Source organism: Cuculus canorus, chromosome 22 (genome assembly GCF_017976375.1).
Source record: "Cuculus canorus isolate bCucCan1 chromosome 22, bCucCan1.pri, whole genome shotgun sequence".
Classification (NCBI taxonomy): domain Eukaryota; kingdom Metazoa; phylum Chordata; class Aves; order Cuculiformes; family Cuculidae; genus Cuculus; species Cuculus canorus.
This window is the reverse complement of record NC_071422.1, coordinates 63,933-84,846: the sequence shown is the minus strand read 5'-3', so window position 1 is coordinate 84,846 and position 20,914 is coordinate 63,933. Positions and strand designations below refer to the sequence as shown.

The following is a 20,914-nucleotide window of genomic DNA, read 5'->3' as shown; positions in this document are numbered from 1 at the left end:
AATTCTGGAATCCTCAACGTAAGGGCATGGAGCTGTTGGAATGGGTCCAGAGGAGGCTCTAAGGATGATCTAAGGGCTGGAGCACCTCCCACATGAGGACAGGCTAAGAGAGTTGGAGTTGATCAGCCTGGAGAAGGCTACAGGGAGACCTTAGAGCAGCTTCCAGTACCTGAAGGGGCTCCAGGAAAGCTGGGGAGGGGCTGGTTTACAAAGGCTTGGAGTGATAGGACTAGGGGCAACAGTCTTTAAACTGGAGATGACAAATTTGTGGACTAGACATAAGGAGGAATTTCTTCACCATGAGGGTGGGGAGGCCCTGGACAGGTTGCTCAAAGAAGCAGGGCTGCCCCATCCCTGGAGGTGTTCAAGGCCAGGTTGGATGGGCTTGGAGTGACCTTGATCCAGTGGGAGGTGTCCCTGCCCACGGCAGGGGGCTGGAACTGGATGAGCTTTAAGGTCCCTTCCAACCCAAACCATCCTACGATTCCATGATTCTACGACAATGGCGGGGAGGCGGTGCGAGGAACGCCGACTCCTTCTTCGCTTCGGTCTGACCCGATCCGCGCCCTCCATGCTTACACTTCCCCACGTCAGCGAGACGGTGGCGCATGCGCAGCGCAGAGCCCCAGCTCCCAGAGACGATGGGAAGTTAGCACGCACAGCCCCCACCCACGCTGGTTACATCCGGGTCTCTTCGCCTCTTCACCCCCACCCCCCCCCCACCCTCTCCCCCACTACCCCTCCCCCTCCCCCTCCAGAGGCGATACGGAGACACAAGGACAGCTGCATTGCGCGGACCCCTCCTTCCCCCCTCCTCTTTCCCTCACCCCCCCGCCCGCGACCTACACATCCGGGTCTCCGCTCCCCTTCTCCCCGGCATCCTGAGGCGATGCCGAGCATAAGACGCATGCGCGCACTCAGAGCCCTCCTCATCCCCTCCGTCCGGGTCCCCTCCCTCCCCAGGCGATGCGAAGGTGCGAGGACGACGCATGCGCAGAGCCCTATCACTCTCCATCCGGGACTCCGCGCCCCGGAGGCGATGCCGAGGTGTGAGGACAGCGCGTGCGCAGAGCCACCCCCTCCGCTTCCCTCCCACCCGAGAGGATGGGGCGCGCGCAGGCGCGTTGCCGCAGCCGGTCGCGGGGTGCGAGCTCCCGCCGTCGCCCGCTGTCCGCCGCGCCGAGGACACGGTGAGCTCCCCCCAACTCCCCGGCGACTCCGGCGCGATGTGTGAGGGCGTGGCTGTCTCGAAAGCCCGCGGTGCCGGCGAAGTTGTTTTCTCCTTTACGGTTGCTCACGAGGGCGGGTGCGGACGGTTTGGGTTGGTTTAAAAGGACAATTCCAGAATATGCGTCTTCCCCTCGCCGCCAAGTTCGTCCCGTCCGGCATTGACCCTGGGCTTGAGGTCTGTCCCTGCTTCTAATCCCTCCGCCCCCCCTCCACACACACAACCCCCACCTCCCCCGCGGGTCGACCTGGCATCCGTGGCTCTGAGCCCCTGTTTATGAAGTCTGGTTCTGTGTGTCGAGATTGCCGTGCCATTCCTGCTCCCCGTGAGTATTCAGGGATTTCGGGAAGGCTGGGATAACCTCAGTGGGTTGCCTGTGTTCCAGAAGTGCCAGGAGGGCTGTTCCAGGGGAGGGAAAGGTAAAACACCAGGGCCGCCTGTGTCTGTGCTGCTATGAAGAACCGAAGCTTTCAGGGACAAAAGCTGCGTTTTCACAGCTTGCTTGCATTTCAGGAGAGCTTAAACTTTATTTCATACAATCCTAGAATGGTTTGGGTTGGAAGGGACCTCAAAGCCCATCCAGTTCCACCCCCTGCCATGGGCAGGGAAACCTCCCACTGGATCAGGGGCTCCAAGCCCCATCCAATCTGGCCTTGAACGCCTCCAGGGATGGGGCAGCCACGATTTCCCTGGGCGACCTGGGCCAGGGTGTCCCTACCCCTCATCGTGAAGAATTTTCAGTTGCAGAGTTTGCTTTTTAGTGTTTGAGAAGTACCTGTCACCTGGTATTTAAATGATAAGCAGGTGTTAATTCTCAGAAAAACAAAGGACTTAGTGAACAGTCTTATCCAAGTGGCTTTAGTGCTTGGGATCCTTTTAGTTGCACTGTGTAAGGCCATTTAATCCAAAATCCAAAAAGATCCAAAAGAGAGTGAGTGATCAGGACGCTCACTAACAAGAACTGTCAGTTGTCTACACAAAGAATTTGTTTATGATTCTAGATTATTTATTGCAGTAAGGATGAGCTGATTGCAATAAGTAACTAGTGTATGTACGTTTTCATTTATGACTGTCTCATAAATAGTTATTTCTCACCTTTCCAAGGAGGTAAGAGAAGTAATTCCCTTTTTGCCTAGGAGAAACTGAAGCAGAGCACTTTGGCTGTTGCACCAGTAATCACAGAATCCTGGAATGGTTTGGGTTGCAGGGGACCTTAAATATCATCCAGTTTCAGTCACATCAGTGTGCCTATCAAACTGGAAGTGTTTCTTCTGAGTATTATACTTGGAGTATGTATTTCTTCTTCTTGCTTTGTGATGGTTGCACAGTAAAACGGTCCTACATGGTCTGTTAAAATGTCACTTCTCACAGTGCTGTCTCCAGCGGTGCTGCTTAATTAACATTTATGCATCAGTCTTAGCCATCTCATCCTTATTTCGGGGAAGCTGTTACACATTCCTGCATTGCTGAGTAACCAGGATGTTTTGGTACTAATTTGGGTGAAGTCAAGAAAAACAAGTAATCTGTGAGAGAACTAGAAGTAACCATGTAGATTTATGGTTTAAAAAATTAGAACTGTGATGCATTCTTATTTTAAAAAAAGAAAACATAATTGAAGTGGCTTTTATAGTTCAGTGCTGCTTATAGAAGCTTTGCAGATGTGGCTTTTATGCTAGCAAGAAATGCTGTACTGTAACGTTTACAGAACTGTTGATCCTGTCGCTGAAATGTTTCCTTAACTTTGACTAAGATTCCTTCTATTAAATCCCTTTCCCTGCAGACGGTTTGTAGGAATTCAAGGGAGTAACTGTATTGTTTTCTGCAGCTTAATCGCCTGCAAGTTTCTACTCTTGTTCTCTAAAAGATGGTCTCTGGCAATTCAGTTTTTGTTACTAGTTACTAGAAAAAATATAATTTCCTTCACAAGGACATTTAAACTGCCTCAGCTCCCCATTATCATTTACACACATCATTTGAGACCTGCTGCTTTTTACAGAGCATTTTTAGAGAGCATATCTTGCCGTAAAACATTTTGTTGCTCTATTTAAATGTTATAATGTGATGAATACGTGCATAATGAAATGCGAAGCCAATGAGGCCGTTTTCTGTGTGCAGAGGTGAATACAGCCTGCCTATACTGGTATGGGTGTTTTCTATCACTGTTCTTAAACTTATTTACAAATCTCAAGAGCATCTCCTCTGCACAACAATGCCAGTGCAGAACATGGTGTGTCCCAAGCTACCACAGATTTTCGTTGAGCAAAAAAGCAGCATTTTCCTCTCATCAGGGTTATTTACTGGGACAATTGTTTGGGTGAATGGCAGGCAGACCCGCAGTGCTGGATCCCTAATGTTCTTGTCTCGGCTCTGTCGTTGAGTAGCCATGCTTTTGTGGTGTGTTTTAATCCAAGTGCATTTGGAAGGTGAGAATACACAGGTGGGCAATGGCAGTTGTTGATCACCTGTTTCGCGATAGAGCTGGGTGAAATGCATCAAGACGCATAAGGCTAAAGATGTAGGGGCTGCTAGTTTAGTTTCTTTCATGTTAAGGTGCCAGCCACTGTCACTTGTGACTGTTGACCAGTTCATGCATGGTGAAAGTCGTAGTGCGCTTGCAGCCATCACCTCAGCATTGTCTTCTTCACAGGTTACTTAAATCATTTAATGTTACATGAATTAAATCATAAAGTAAGATAAATCTTGTGGGGTTTCATTGGCTTTTTTCCCTTTCTCTTTCCTTCCCATCCCCTCTTACAGCGCATGTGGTATTCTGTGATGTCAGAAGTTCTGGTGTGTTTGCAGACATTTCAGTTGTTATTGATCCCTCTCCAGTTTCCAACCTGATTTGACAAAGACCTGTCCTTAATTGTATTGTTGACCTGGCTCCGGATTGCAGGTGTCTGTCCTGTTCCACGTTGGATTGATTAGCCCAGAATTCTCTTCCTTTTTTGCATGAATCTGCAAGCACAAAAAAAAAGGTTTCCACCAGCTACATGCATTTCCGTCCTTCTTTCTGCATTGTTGAGGAGTGTTTCCTGTAAAAATTTTGAAACTGGCTTTGCCAGTACAATTTATCCAGGTCTGCGGTGGGTTTGTAACGGTTTGACTCAAAGTGTGACAGTGAAATGCAGTTCTGTGTGCATCTGCACACATTGCTTTAGGCAGTTTAGTGTCCACGCTGAGATTACGTTGACTTCACTCATTTAAGTTAGCATCGCTAACCTGTGTGTGTTCTCTAAGCAGTTTGTAAATACTTAAAATAGCTACTAAATCCTTTTTCCTCATTTTCGTGTGCTATTTATCCTTAGGTACCAAGTGTTTAATGTGTTCGGATGTTGTTATATAGAAAACTTGTCTTAAATATTTTTTCCATGAGTTAGCATGGATTTATTATGGATTTTTAATCCTTTAGTTAATGCCTGTTGATTTCACCTGATGGCATTTCTCAGCAACTGCTTCAAAACAATAAGCTAGTTAAGCAAGTATTCAAATGAGACCATTGCCAATGAAACATAATATATTTACTTGCCTTTTTTTAGTATTATGTCACAAATTAACACCCCCTCCAAATCTAGATACAGTACAATTACATTAGAATATACATGAGTGCAATAACCTCCTTGTGTTTTTTTCAGCGATAGGTGGCAAAAAGTATGCTCTATCAGAATCTCTTTTAATGTGTAAAAACTAGTTTGTTACCCTAAGACTTCTGTTCAGTCTCTTGATTGTTTGCACTTTTTTTCCTTCCTTGGCATGTTTACTTCAGGGTATAGATACTCTCTAACCCTTGGGAGAGGCAATGTCCTCAAGTTAGGAGATCTCGTGTTTTGTTCCCATATCTGCCCCTGTCTCAGAGAGGCTTGGGGCGGATGGTTTAACTGTGCTGTGTACACATGTTCCCATTGGTGAAATACAGATATTTCTTTAAATACCAGAAAAGAATTCTGATTACTTGGGACGTGCTTTTCAGTTACTAAATAAGAAAATGCTGTTAACTGAGAAGCGTGTCATCCAAGAAAAGCTTCTAGAACAGTATTGTAGTTCCTGATTTGTGTCAGAATAAAGGGAGGGGGAATTTAATTTACTTGACTGAGTGACTTTATCTTCCTTCCCGTAGATGGAACAGTGATGTCTTTATCCCATTTACAGAAATGGGATACAGCGCTTCTGTTTTCTGGATGAGAGAATGAGTTTTATGTTGAGATCTATTCTTTTTTTGTAATATTATTTGCCTTAAAGAACACTCAAAGGCAGGAAATGCAGTATCTTCATGTTCTGTTTTCGTTTTGATTTTTGGAATGCAGGCCCCTACTAGAAACCGGAGCATAAAGAGGAGTTGCCTTGTGTGAATGATGCTGAGGGACACTATGAAGTCCTGGAGCGACAGCCAGTCAGACCTCTACAGCAGCGACCAAGAAGAGGAAGAACAGATGATTTTTGGAGAAAATGAAGATGATTTGGAAGAAATGATGGATTTAAGTGACTTGCCTACATCACTCTTTGCTTGCAGTGTTCATGAAGCTGTGTTTGAGATACAGGAAGAAAAGGTAAGTTGAGAGGCGTATTTGGGGTATAGTATTGCAAGGGTAGATAGATACAGCCATTGAACACTTTTTTGTATGGATTTGTAGTGTATTGCTGCATGTTACAATTGGGGGGAAAAAAACAAACCTAAGTACTTGCTAGGAAAGCTCAGATCACAATGAGTATGAAGAGCAGATAATACTACCCTTTTCTGGCATTTCATACTGTTAATGTACAGGCTGTCTCCCATGAAAAGCTTTTTTTTTTTTTTTTTTTTTTTTTTTTTTTCCCTCTTTATCCAAGGCACAAAATCCAAGGGCAGAGTTAAATAAAATCTGAAAGCAAATGTGAATGCTTTATTTCAAGGCAAGGATTATGTTATAAGAGCCTTATAAACCTGCAGTGTTCTGAATTGAACAACTTGAAAGTGGCTTATAAAGACCTTAGCAGGCCAGAGAAGATTTAGTTTATTCTAACTTTTCTATTCAGTCAAATCTGTACTTTCCCTTTTCTTCCAAGGCATCAGGAATAATTACGTACGCTACACAAGTGAGAGGAAATAGGAGGGGGTGAAAGGAAAGCTTTGTTCTGCAGTTTCTTCAGTTTCAGTTTTCAGATGGGGACTGAAAGCTGCTCTGTGCCTCAGAGTTACAAATTCTGTACTTAAATTTAAGTCAGCCTTTCAAATATTTACTGTGAGCTGAAAAAAGTGCTCTTAACACATGGATGTAGTACATTAAAAATAAAAAGAGCAGAGCAGTGACCAGTTAGGAATATGCATACACTGCAACATGAGCGGTTTGTGAAGAAGCTTATATTTGGACATCGTTTTGGATGGAGAGGACAAAATTACAGAGTAAGAGCCATTGTTCTTGGGGTTTGTTATAGTTATATTCTTACGGGTACGGAAGGCAGGTGCCAGGAAAGACAGCTGAGGCTTTAGTGGCTGTTTTGCAGATGCAGTACCTTACTTTTTCTTTCCCATATTTTAAAGAGGGAATGAGTTACAGTTCATTAGCTGTTAGGGAGCTATTGGAACCGGTCCAGAGAAGGGCTACAAGGATGATCTGAGGGTTGGAGCACCTCCCATACAAGGACAGACTGAGAGACTTGGGCTTGTTCAGCCTGCAGAAGAGAAGGCTGCAGGGAGACCATAGAGCAGCTTCTAGTACCTGAAGGGGGCTACAAGAAAGCTGGGGAGGGAATTTTTACAAAGACTGGTAGTGATAGGACTAGGGGAAATGGACATATACTCGAGAGGGGCAGATTTAGACTAGACATAAGGAGGAATTTCTTCATGATGAGAGTGGTGAGGCACTGGAACAGGTTGCCCAGGGAAATTGTGGATGCCCCATCCCTGGAGGTGTTTAAGGCCAGCTTGGGTGGGACCTTGGGCAGGCTGATCCAGTGGGACATGTCCCTGCCCATAGCAGTGAGGTGGAACTTGATGATCTTAAAGGTCCTTTACAAGCCAAACTTTTCTATATTTTATATGCCTGGTGGTAAATGGTTCTCGTCATATAGCATGACTTGTTGCTAGACCCTATACGTCAGCAGAAGAGTTAATTCCTAGACTTGCACAAGTGCTGGTTTACTGGAAAACAAGGCAGGCAGTGCATGAGAGTATGTAAATCTGATGTCATCTGAAGTAAAAAACCTTCAAGATGAAGCCTCCTTTTCCAGATAAATCTTGACCTCTCTGATAAGTAATTTAAATTTAAATCTGTTTTGGCTAGATCAGCTTCTAGTTCAGAAGAGGTGAGCAGGGAGCACTCAAGTTTCTTTGGGTGGTTGCCACCCTTAGAAGAAGGTAGTGAAGCATCAGTTAATCAACGGAACATTAAATAGCACGCTGAACTGATTTAATCCGATGCTACAGAAACAGTGCTCCATAATTCAGTGTATGTGCGATAAGAAACTCTGCAATGGAAATGTTGCCCTGCTGAATTGTTCTGAGTGTGATTTTTCATTCTGATGCACGTTTGCTTTTCTCCATGAAAGTATTTCCGTAGTATTTCTGTGGGCACAAGGTGTATCCAGGGAAGGGTGGTAGCTTTTTCTCTAATGACACTGCTATAGTTAGGTGCCACATTAAACCACTTGTAAATTTAACCACAAATTTAAAATTTTAGGTTTTTCATTTCAAATATATTTTGTAAAGTGTACTGATCATACTGTCAGTGGGCTCACCTAGGTTGATTGTCATAGCCAAGACATTAGTTTAGAATAGGTCAGGACTATACGTAGTATCTGTAAATCAAATGTTTACAATGCAGACTTCTTCCTGTTGCTGGGAAGAACAGAGGCACTTCAATAAATTAAATGGCTTTTATCTGTTGGATGAAACTCAGCTTGGTCAACCCCTGGACACACATTCTAATGGCTTGATTTACTTCTGCCTACACCTTCTTTTAAAGGCTGAACACACAGTGAACAGTTCACAAAACAAATGGAAATGATGCTCTGTGTGCAGGAACAGAAAGCCATGTGAAATTTTTTGTTGGTTTGAGGTTTGGTTTTTTCTTGGTTTTTTTTTTTTTTTTTGAGTGGGATGGTTTTTGTGGTGGCCCACACTGGATTGCTGCTCAACATTCCTTTAGTTCATTTGGTAACACTAGCAGAGCTCGCATCACTTGGAAACAGACTGTCAAATCAGCCTGCCTCTTCCCTGACGTTTGTAGTAGTCACTGCTGTCAAAAATAAATTGCCTGGTTCCAGATGCAGGCCCAAATACTTTTTGCTCAGCTTCTTCATTTGTGAAACTTCACATAAGTGAGTAATGATTAATGTTCTGATGAGGAGAAGAAACTAAAAAGTGCTGTCGATTTGAGATTGAATATTGAATGTATATTGAATTCTTATGAAGCATTTTGCTCAGATTCTATTGCTTCCCTCATTGTTACATCCATTTTTTGATGTTTTTAGCTGTATTTCTGTTTCTATGGTTGATTTGTTAAAGCAGCTCTTAAACATTAACAGTCCTTGTTGAACTGACTGTTAAGTAGTTGAATTTAATGTGATCGGTTTGTGCTTTTGTTGAAGTCTTGTAGGTCAAATGCCTGATTTGTTTACAGAAAAACTGTAAGTAATCCGAGTTGGCACACAGCTTTTAATAATATTTTCTTCTACATAGCGTCTAAAAGTGTTTGTTCAAGTTTAGTTCAAACAGCAAAAGGTGTAAAATTTAGATAGGGTAAAAGTACTTAATGTTTCTTTCTCAAACATTCACCTTCTTGAGGGTAATACTGTGATTGGAACGCTGTCTTCATCACTGTCAGTGGCAGGGTTGACCCACTGGATTGCAGTTTTGTGTTGGTCAAGTAAAGGATTTGGCCAGTGTGCAGGGAACGTTTTTTGTGATTTAATAAAGACCTTTGTGTCATACAGATTGGAGAGAATTGTGCAAGAAAATAGTATTTTTGTTAAAACTAACATGGGCATCATCCTAAGAATTCCTTCCATCTTGTTTGAAATGAAAGCCCTTTGTCCTGTAATTTATCTTAAGAGAATGAAGGCATCAACAGGATTTTTATAGAGAAATCAGTGTCTATTGGAATCCAGCAAGTCGACTGTTGTCATTGGAAAGAGTTCTTGATGGAAAAGCATTCCTTTCCTGCTTGATTTGCTTATGTAGATCTCTGAGTGACAAAATATTATCAGAACATAGTAAATAAAATTGAAAAGAGGTTGCTTGTGTAGTTTCCATCTATTTACTTTAATCTGACTGCAGTGAATGAAAATTTTCACTAGGAGATTTCATTGTGTGTTTACACCAGGGGAAACACAACTCTGCGAATTGGATCTCTCATAGGTCAGAGAACTGGTAAATTAAAACAGACTGAATATCATAACAAAGCAGTTATTACTTTTTAGGGAACCTGGGGGTAGGATTCCTTATTCAATAAAACACTTTTTTCTTCAATTTCTTATTCGTATAAACAGGTGTTGTTCAGCGATAAAGGACTTTTGTCTCTTTCAACATAGTCGTGTTCGTTTATCCTGAGAAAGTGGACGTTTTCCTTAAGCACTCAGTACTGCAGTTTATCTCGCATAAGAATTAACTGATACGCTTAATGGTTTTGGAGATGCTGGCGTTAGAAGGTCCAGTGCTTTCACGGAATCACAAGGTTGGAAAGGACCCATTGGATCATCGAGTCCAACCATTCCTAACACTCCCTAAACCATGTCCCTCAGCACTTCATCCACCCATTCACCCGTTCCTTAAACACCTCCAGGGAAGGCGACTCAACCACCTCCCTGGGCAGCCTGTTCCAGTTTCGTTGGCATCTGCACTTCAGAGTAACTGGCGCTAGGTGGCAGGTCGTGCTAGGAGTTCCGTAGGCTTCTTCACACCCAGATGCTCTGGGAATTCAGATTTAAACAGTGATAGACAAAGCTGTACTGCACTGGATGTAGATTTGTGAGTTGGGATAACTGAGAGACTATTGGAACACACAGGTTTAGAAGGCAATTAAGGAAGGAAGAGGGGAAAGTGAAAGGAAATGTGTTTCCATTGAGTGAAAATGTTCATTTTGTGTTTGGAGCATCTTTGTACTTCATCTCTAGGAAAGGTTTGAAGCACTTTTCACAGTCTACGATGATCAAGTTACATTCCAGTTGTTTAAAAGCTTTAGAAGAGTAAGGATAAACTTCAGCAATCCAGAGGCAGCAGCAAGAGCGCGGATAGAACTGCATGAAACCGACTTCAGTGGAAAAAAGCTGAAACTGTACTTTGCACAGGTATTACAGAACACTGAGATGTTGTACATGTGCCGCTGTTTCCTCTTTGTTCCACACCAGTTTCATTTGTGGTGAATACCCAAAGTTACCTTCAACCTCATTCTTCTGCACCGAGATGTATTATTTTCACTCAGTGAGGAATTTGTGCTTTAGAGGAGAGGTTTGCTTTTCAGCTTGAGCTTAAAAAGTTGTGATTGGTTTGGAACAATTGCTCTGTGGTGACAAAACCACCTTCCCCCCATACAGAAACAAAAATGTGCTGAAAGGAAACAAGTGAGTCCAAAGGTCTTTTTATAGTAGGTGCTTCACAGGCATGTTCTTGGAGTAGCAGCTTTGTGTTGCATACAGCCATGTTGTCAACACTTCCAGGCCAGTTCTTCCCTGCAGGATGTCTCTGAGGTATTACACCAAGAACTGACAAAAGCTCTGCTGCTCTTGTTCTTTAAGCTAGGCTGAATGGATCGTTGCTAAAGCAGAGAGTGGGCATGCATTCTTGGGGAAGGAAACTAAATAAAAGAGCACTAATATTTGTCATCTTCCTCTGTACCTCCTGGCTTTTGTCTGCAGGCATCTGGTGAAATAGGCGACAAGTCCTACCTCCTCCCTCCACAACCTGTTAAACAGTTCTTGATTTCACCCCCTGCGTCTCCACCAGTTGGGTGGAAACAGAGTGAAGATGCAACTCCCCTGATAAACTATGACTTGCTTTGCGCTGTCTCCAAACTGGGACCAGGTAGGAATATTGACTGGTTGAAAGTATAGCACAGAGTTAGGTGATGTGGTACTAGCACTATTACATCAGTGCAGGGATAGGATGAGGGAGTGGTGTTTTAAGCTGAAAGAGGGGACATTTGAGATGAGATCCTAGGAAGAAATGTTTCCCTGAGACGGTGAGGAGGTCCTGGCCCAGGTTGCCCAGGGAAGTTGTGGCTGCACCATCCCTGGAGGTGTTCAAGGCCAGGTTGGGTGGGGCTTTGAGCAACCTGATCCAGTGGGAGGTGTCCCTGCCCATTGCAAGGGATTGAAACTGGATGGACTTTCAGGTCCCGTCCAACCCAAACCATTCCACTATTCACTGAATTTTGTTACAGTCTCAGTATTGAGTAACAAACGAGGAAGGAGGAATGAAAAGTTTGATCTCTTGCAAATGACGATTAAGGATGCTAGCATGTACTTTTTGTTTAGTCGTCCAGCTTCATGAGGCTTCCTAGGAAGTACACTGTTTGCTTTCTGTGAAGAGCAGGCAATGAGGAGGCTTAGCGTTTTCAAATGCTGTTGTAGATTTTACAAGTATCATAAAAATGTACTGTGTAAATTATGACACTTAAAAATTCACTACTTGTCTTCTGATGTCCTCAGTGTTTCACTGTAGTTTTTTACATCCCTCCCTTCCTTCAAATATAAATTAAAAGATCGATTGTATCCAAAGTAGAGTGTAACAGATATGGGGACTGTTCTAAAACATTTAACAGGTCTGGTGAAGGGTGGAAACTGAGCAAATTAAAGATAAATGAGTATTTGGTTGCGTTACTGCAGATACTCAGGAGTTTTTGAGATAGAGTGGCTTAATGCTTTTCCTTGGGGATGATATTATCATGGCTTTTGTTTGCTGCTCCTCAGGGGAGAAGTACGAGCTTCACGCAGGAACGGAATCAACTCCGAGTGTTGTTGTCCATGTCTGTGAAAGTGAAACAGAAGAGGAAGATGAAATAAAAAATCCCAAACAGAAAATCATGCAGACAAGGCGCCCAGAACCGCCTGCAATGATACTGAGCGAATCCAAAGCATTCGATTGTACCCTGGAGGTAGGGGGGACGATGCACTGTTAAACCATGCGATGCTCAAGATAGTATCAAAAATCAGACCCTTAACAAGTTCATGTGTCGGTGTCTGTACTGCTGCTATATGTTATGTATAGCGACAACAGGTTTTACTTGTAGTTGTCTCTCATGTTCAAGATTTTGGGTGCCAATGCTCTGAAAAGCACTTTAATTTTTGGGACTAGTCCCCCAACTGTAGCAAATCCACCTCACTTGAAATAGCGGAAAATAGAAAGTCTGGCTGTGTTGTTTTGTTTAAGATGTTACCCTTTTCTTTATTCTGTATGGTGTTATGTACCAAGTGCTGGAATAGTATCTTACTGCTACAATTGGGTTCAAGAAAGTTCATTGCATAGCAATTAAAAGCTGAGCTGTACTGGTACAATAGCTTCCAGTTAATGTAGTGTTAAATGCAAGTGAAACATACTGTTTATGCTAAAATTTCTTTCCAGCTGGTGATCTTCTGAGGTGAAGATCACTCTGCTTTTCTCAGAAATGCCAAGTATGTGGTTTTAGTTTGACATGAGGCACAAATACACGTATGGAACTAAATTCAAGTAGTTTTGTTAACTACACAGAGAAGAACGCAGGACTGCAGACCACTGAGCAGACAGGCTCCAGGTCTGTCTCCCACACCGTTGCTGCTGCTATCTGTGATGGGAACATCGGCAGGGACAGCGGTTTGCACTGACACCAAATGAGTGAGTTACAACACGTACGGTGAAATAGAGATTCCGCTATTGAATATGTTGTCTCTGATCCTCTCTGAAACGTTTCTTTCTCTACATATATAAATAACTCCAGTGACTGTTACATTATGACTAAATTATGTTAGGATGTAAATCATCTAGGGTTCATTTTTAACTTCTCCAGTCTGTTTTGTATTTTCTGAAGACAATCAGTTGCCTGGCTTAGCCAGTTTTTATGCAGTTTAATCATAGAATCGTAGAATGGTTAGAGTTGGAAGGGACCTTAAAGCCCATCCAGTTCCAAACTCCCTGCCATGGGCAGGGACACCTCCCACTGGATCAGGTTGCTCAGAGCCTCAGTTTCCACCTTGTTTGCTGTTTTTCATTGAGACTTTTTCTGTGTGGCATCCCATCTGTCTGATAGAGCCTCTTCTGCTTTGGAGACCAGGATGCATCTTTTAAAACACAGATCTTTAATTTTGTGATCTTGTGTTAAGTGTTCTAGTAGGAGTAAAATATGCCTTGGTATAATGACACATGTTCCTATGCTTTTATGCTGTTTTATAACAACCTTTTTTTAGTCTAGACAGATTCTTCTTTTTTCTATTAAAAAAATAAAATTATTTGTGAACAAACCAGGCTGCTGATACATACACACAAATCATTCAGAAATTGGCCTGTTTCAAATTCACTTTAGTGTGTTTCAATTTTACATGATGTGCTTATTGAATTTTCAAAAGTGTTTTCACTTGATTGAAGGTGGAGAGATAAAGTAACGGGTTAGGGACGTGCATGGGCATGGTTGTTTTCAGCTCTGTGTTGTGCCAGCTCATGATCCCTTCCTGCTGCCAGCTTCGAGTTGCAAAATGGGATCCTGCAGGCAGATCCTTGCTCCAGAGGCAGGAATGGAGTATATTAAAAAGGTAGGAAAATGGGATTGGTTCATCTTGTTTCCACAGGCATGTACCTCTTCAGGTATTAAAATCACTGAAAGTCTGACTTCTGTCTCACTGTCCGAAAAAAAAATAACAAACCAACAAGTAACTTGTATTGTCCATGAGGCTTGTGTATTTTTAAAATTCCAGAAGTCCGGTTTGGATTTTCTGTGGTGTTTCTAGTTTGTTAATAGTTTCATTTCTACCCCGCTGTAGAAGTTGCTGTTTGTAGGAGTAAGTGGAAAAAAACTTCAGAAGCAGTTTTATAGGGCAAACCGAGCCAGTGACGTTGTCAATGTATCTTGTGCAAAATGTGTAACAACTTGCATTCCAACATCTTACATTGTGTAAAGACACATAAAATAAAACCAATGCAGTGCCATTCACACGTGTGTTTAGTTGTGTTCCGCAGTGGACCAAGTTGATGAGTTTTCTGATAGTATTGTATGCTTGTGTGGTTGAGTTGAGAGAGCTTATGGTTTTCCATTGGAAAATTAGTGCTGAAAAGCTCAGGGATTTCAACAGAGAAGTCATGGAAGACCTTGGCTGAAGGAGGGACCAAGGAAGCTGTTTGGTTCCAGGTGCCTGTCCCAGCAGAGGTCCCTTGGGATGTTTGCCTCACATGAGTTTGCTGCCTGCTTTGGCTGTTGTGGGAGATCATGTGGTTTGGGGCTGCAGTACTGAGCTCTGTAAAGTTCTTGTAATAAAGATAAATAATTGCTTGCTTTCAGAAATCTCCAGAGACCCATTCCCGCAGGAAGGAAATCAATGCACGCATGTTTTATAACAGGATTGTAAACCATCAGCTTGTTGCACTGCACATGCTTTTCACCAGCACATTCTGTCTCTGGGATTGGGCAGCAGTGGTTCTTGTCAGCCAGAAGAGGGAGGCAGCATGCCCTTCTGACTCAGTGGCACAGGATAATTGAATTGTGTTAAACATGCTACAAAATCACATTCTTCTGTCTGTGAGGCGGTGTCTGTGGCAGCGCCGGACCTCCCTGTGCAGATATGGTGGGAGGCTGGCACAGGGTCTGCCTTGGAGCTGGTGTGGAAGGCAAGGGGTTGACAGGAGTGGGAGGGAATGGGGTGTCTGGCTGCTTGCAAGGGCTGCAGAGGTGGGCAAGGAGGAGGCAAAGAAGAGAGGAAACTTGGATTTAGCAGTCGATCAGTAGCAGCAGTGATTCTACTCTACTTTCGCTCTGTCCATGATCTCCAGGGTGACAGAACTTGCTGTGCAAAATGAATGGAACTCAAATTTCCTTTCTTTATTCCACGTGATGTTCAGTAATGACCAAAAGAACCTTCTGGTAGTTGCTGACCTGCTGTTAACTCCAGGGCTATTTTTAGAAGCAGGCTTACACAGAGGCACCAACTGTGCCCAGTCCTTCCTGAGCTTGTGCTTCGTATAAATAAATATCCCAAATTCCTTTAAAGCAGTCTTCTTGGGGTGCAGCTGAAAAAATGCTTGGTCTTTTACTTGGGCGCTGTCCCTGTGTGTTCTGGAGGAAGAGTTGATGGGGGTACTTTGTTTTTATTGTAGAATAGCTAAGAATGCACCCTATTTTTTTGCAATTCTATGATTACTGCTTCTCTTTTCTATTTCTGCCTTGTTTCTGAGTTGCTTCCCCCCGGAAAGACCTCATGTATGAGATCTCTTGCTTAATGTATTCCCTGAAAGGGGTTATTTCCATTTTGGTCTAGGTTTGGATTACTGATCGGTTTTAGCTCATAACAGAAGATTCTTATGAATCTTGTGCTTACCAGGTTTTTTAACTTGCTCTGCTTAATATGTAAAACTTGCCAGGAGGAGTTCATGGTCCAGTGTGCTTTTAATGTGGAAAGAGAGTGCAGCCAAGCCTCATTCCCTTGGAGAAAAATGACGAAGTGTTTCCGTTGCTTACCCAAACGGGAGGTGCGCACCTTGCTGGATCTGTGGGTCTTTGTTCCCATATGCTTATGGTGCACCTGCGATACATCATCCTGCCACTTTTCCATCCTGCAGGCCTGAAAGGCAGCCTGTGGTGCAGTGAGCTGTCAGCAGAGGGAATTGCAGTCCTTGGCACCTTAGGGCAGTGTGTGCTTGAGCAGTGTCTACCTTTGTTCTGAGCATGATCAGATATTTCTTCCGCAGCTGTTGGCTGAGCTGAAATTGGAGTGAGCATGGCTACAGGATTTGTCTCCTAACATCAGTTGTGCCGCTTTAGGATTACAAGTTAGTTTGAATGTCTCCAAACCCTTTCCCTGCAGATCCAGGCTGGGGACCCTGTGTTGGTGTCATAGTACCCACCTTCACAGAGAGACTGGTGCTGTTCTGTTGCTCAGTTGGTTGGGTACGTTGTCTTGAAGTTGTGTTTTGTAGCATGACTGAGCACAAACAGTGTTTTAAATGTTAACTAACATGTTAAAACCAAACCATCTTCTGAAGAAGGTCTCTTGCATTTTAAGACATTGGCATGTTGGGGATTGCAGGAGCGAATGTTTGATTTCCTTGGTGAAGCGAATGTACTTCCAGCTGGAGCATCATCAGGAACCCAGATGTCAGCAGTACCAGGGTGAGGTAGTGGAGAAGATACTGAGCACAATTTGTTGGTTTACTGCATTGCATGCAATACCGAAATCTCAAATTCTGCATTCTGTCTGACTGTGCAGCAGTGACAGTATTATGGATTGAATAGCATGGCACAGCAAGCAGCCAGGTCAGATGTGCTCTTCTGCTAGGGCGGGTCACTGTGACTGCTGCTCAGCTCCAACCCTTGCAGTGGGGTGTGTAATATTTCTTGTGAATGTGGGTGCATGTGCAGTAACAAGGTTCTGATTTCATTATTCTGATCCAGACTCAATACATTTCTAGTAGGTTGTGACATTTGCAATGTGTTCTTTCAGAGCTTTTTCTTACTGAGGCAGTTCAAGGGATTCCACTTTGCTCTCTGCCCTTCTAATTGCAGAAAAATTGCAAAAAAATTGTGCAAAACTGAGTTGGAAATGTAAGCTGGACATATAAATTCAGTGAGACTTAAAACACACTGGCCTTACAGGAAAATTGAGGAGGGGCTCTCGATCAGGGAGTGCAGGGATAGGATGAGTGGGAACAGTTTAAAGCTGGCAGAGGGGAGAATGAGATGAGATACAAAGAAGAAATGTTTTGCTGGGAGGATGGGGGGGCCCTGGCCCAGGCTGCCCAGAGAAGTGGTGGCTGCCTCATCCCTGGAGGTGTTCAAGGCCAGGTTGGATGGGGCTTGGAGCAACCTGATCCAGTGGGAGGTGTCCCTGCCCATGGCAGGGGGTTGGAACTGGATGAGCTTTGAGGTCTCTTCCAACCCAAACCATCCCATGATTATTAGGTTATGTCACTTCTTTGTTTTTTGTAAGGCTGCAGAGTAGGGCTGTGGTTCCTCATTGACAGTTAGGTTCGGTCCTTTGGCATTCATTGGCTTCATGAGGACTGTTCTGGAGCATGCCAGCATCTCATTTGTTTGTCAGCTAGTGCTGCTAACAGGGTAGGATCAGAATTGGCAGCTGCTGACCTGTAAACTGAATAACATGTTGAAAGCAGAGCTTTATACATAAGTGTACAAACCCAGTGCATGGCTATAGGTAATAGTGTAAGGGCTATAAATTTAGGATCTGGTGATGGGCATCTTCCCCAGCAAGCGCTTGGGAAAGTCACACCCTCCTTATCCTGTTTTGCCACAGGGGCTCTTAGAGAGTACATTTGCTTTTATTGCACTTTTACTTGGCTTCATTGTAGATGTTCATACCCCTTCTCAAGCATTGTAGCAGAGAGGGCATGTAATAAATAAAAGTGGGGGTTTTCTATAGTTGAAAGGACACTTAGCACATTGTAGTGCCTGGAAACAATTACATCGGGCTTCTTCGAGTTGGTTTTGGAGCTTCATGCCAGTGGGATCCTCTAGATTTATTTCAAATGTAGATGATGTTTCATACAGAAACTCCGAGGGTGTTTTACTTGAGAGGAGAGGATGTACTACTCTTTCCTTGGATGCATGCCACCAAGGGAACGTACTTGGTTAGAACACAACAGTGAGAATAGGGAGATAGGAATTCTGCTTCAAACTCTCCCTTGGACTTCTGCAAAGAAGGAATGTTATCTTTTGCTGCAGCTGACAGTCTTGCAGGCTTGGGGATATTTTTTAGTAGTATTTGTGAAGGTGTGAGTGAAAGGGAATAACTCTGCCTCCTATGTTTTGTCATCACCAGGGAGAGACTGCTCTGCAATAATGAGGATACTGGCCCTGGCGGGAGTTGGAGTTTCTCCAGATCTCCTCCTGCTTTAGGGAGATCCTTCTCAAGCCCAAGAAAACAGCTGCTCCTTTTCATGTGTTTACATTTGTTCTACTGTCACGGTGAAGTTTGTGGTGACCAATATCACCCATATCCTTGTTATGGTTCTTCCTGGTGCCCTGGACCATTCATCCCTTCTGTGTCTGAGTCCCCATGGCCCTTATACACAATTGCTCTACTGTCATGATGCCTCTGACGTCAGAGGTGTTCAACAGCTCAGCCAAGCAAAGGTTTTGCTCTCTATTTCCTCCAGAACAGTGAGGTTGAGCAGATTTTGTGCTGCAAAATGCTACACCACTTCCATAAGCACAGAAACTGAGCTATGCTTGGTCTCTGAGACTTCTCTTTTTCTGTCCAAACTATAAAACCTTCTTTCCATCTGTGAAAATACCAATAACAGATGAAATAGAGTGAAGAAAATGAGAAATTCGAAGCCCAAAGGTGGTAAACAATCCCAAATTCTCCTACAAATGCTATTGTCTAGAGCTTTGACTGAGCTAATATGAAATATTGTGTGCAATGAAAGCAACACTTTTGAAACAGCTGAACCTTCACAATGTGCTGCGATGACCCAGAGTTGGGGATCACACCAGCAGCACTCAATGCTGCTGGCATGCTTATACAAGCGTGAGCTGGTCTTCCAGGATTCGTTGATATCCAGGCTCTGGAAACTTGTTAGGAAGAAATTCCTGCATGCACAACGTCTTCCAGCTTCTAGTTTCACTAGGCTGCTGAAGGTGGTCTCGCTTTCTTCTCAGTGATGGCAATAAAGGCCACAAAGACTCTTCGAGCAATGCAGAGATGGCCAACAGGTTGCCCTGGAGACAGGTGACTGCAGACAAGGGGGTAAGTATGTGTGGGTATCTTCAACATCTCGGTCCCTTTCCAAAACTCACCTTGAATCCCAGTTTTAACGAGGAGGCCAACAGCTCCCTGGGGAGCAACACTGGGTATGAGCCTGTACTTTTGGGCAAACCCAGCCCCTAAGGCCTGGCAGCTCTGCCAGGGCATGCCATGCTGTGCATGTTCATTTATTTTCTGAAAGGTTTATTGCAGCGATATGCAAGAGCACCTGCACTGAGCATGCAAGCCTAGCATGCATGCGCTGCCAAGCAGTGCACACTCGATTGCATAGGATTGTTTGGAATCTGGTTTTGCCTTCCACCAGATCCAGGCATAGGAGACTTGCTCTGGTTTCATCCTGGAGAAAGGAACGGGATCTGGAAAACTGCTTACCATGCACTCGCTTCTCTGGTTTTCATAGCAAAGGAAAGAAAATTGGTGGAAATACAGAACTGTTTCCTCTCTCCACATTAACAAGACCTGCATTGGCCAGCATCTCTTTTCTTGTGCTATTTACATTGAGTTAGGACTATTAGTAGTATTATTATTAACTTACATGTTAATTAACATGTTACGGGTCATACCTCTTCCAAGTTATGGTTCACAGTGTTGAAAGAAGCCCCTTCCAGTCACAGAGAGAAACAGCCCAGGGAAAGTATGCAGCTGGAATACCTCTCCTATTCCCAGAACAAAGCCTCATGTTCTTTCTTGTTTCTGCAGGATGAGGCAGTGATTGTAAAGAAACCAGTCAAACTAAATATTCCTTTGAAAAGATGAATTGTGAGTAATCCTTACTGAGCTGCCAGTCTGTGATTTGAATCTGACTCTCAGCTCAAAGCAACCCCAGACCTTACACAGCCAGTGCTGCAGAGACCCAAAAGTCTGCCTGGCTCTGGCTCCTCATTTTCTGGGAGTATGCATGTACCCATGTACGGAGCATCCCTGTCATACGATGATTTCGATTTCAGTCTGTTATTCCACACACTGGAAAAATATGTGGTGAATCGAGTGGAAATAAAGATATCTCCTGCTCTCAGAATGTCTTCTTTTGTTCTGAAAAGAGTGTGTGCTGCCAGGTGCCACCTTTAGATGCTCACGCTGCTCATCGGGGCAGGAAACACAGCCCCAAGCCCAGGCAAGAGCAGGAGATTTTGTACATTTGCGGTGAGACGCAATGTCAGGTATCGTGTTTCTTTGCACAACCGAGTTGCTGTGCAGAAGTGAGGGAATCTAGAAATGCTTCTAGAGCTCAGTCTTGATGGGAAGAGAGTGTCCTGGCTGTAGTTGGGTCTGAGCTGTCTACTGTATCATGCTCCTTACTGTCGTGGTTGCTTTGGAGTGCTCCATCATAACTTCTCTGCTCCCACGGGATCTGGCGAGGGCACTCATCCACCACTACCTCCTGGGCAACCTACAGTGAGCTGTTTCTCACCCAGAAGCAGCTGAGAGGGGCATGGTAAGGAAGCAGCTCAATTTTAATCCTGACTGCATTATGGGCTGTGTGCGCAGCCTGGGTCTATCTCTTGAGGCTGCCCTCTCATGAGTCCTGGTTGTTGGTGCTTTCTCTAAAAAAAAATTTGTACTATTGCGTACAAAACTCACCTCTTTTTCTTTCTCTTTTTTTTTTTTTTCTTCATAGCTGCGAAGGACAAGCTGGGATTTAAACTCCGGAAAGAAATATCCCTGTGAATGTTGATACTTACTCTAAATGTTGTGATTTTTAAATGAGCTCTTGATTTTTGCAGCCAGCTCCCAATTTCTTTCTTCCATTTGCTCCCCAGCTGTGGGCTGGAGAAGTTGTAGTCATAGAGTTGTAAAATGGTTTGGGTT

At 43.8% G+C, this 20,914-nt stretch overlaps 1 protein-coding gene across 4 annotated transcripts; it reads left to right on the top strand.

The window, feature by feature from the left end:
* Nucleotides 1–1,036: 1,036 nt before the first annotated feature.
* RCAN3 (RCAN family member 3) lies at nt 1,037–20,593 on the top strand. 4 transcript variants are annotated; one of them, XM_054086401.1, is made up of 7 exons: nt 1,037–1,190; nt 5,533–5,775; nt 10,319–10,492; nt 11,060–11,225; nt 12,113–12,297; nt 12,891–13,013; nt 18,158–20,593. In XM_054086401.1, the coding sequence occupies exons 2-6, from the start codon at nt 5,578–5,580 to the stop codon at nt 13,011–13,013; spliced, it is 846 nt and encodes a 281-aa protein (XP_053942376.1). In that variant the 5' UTR covers nt 1,037–1,190; nt 5,533–5,577; the 3' UTR covers nt 18,158–20,593. The 4 variants fall into 4 exon arrangements, with proteins under 4 accessions (XP_053942376.1, XP_053942378.1, XP_053942375.1 ...); XM_054086403.1 differs by lacking the exon at nt 12,891–13,013 and having other exon boundaries at nt 18,158–20,592; XM_054086400.1 differs by lacking the exon at nt 18,158–20,593 and having other exon boundaries at nt 12,891–14,318.
* Nucleotides 20,594–20,914: the final 321 nt, after the last annotated feature.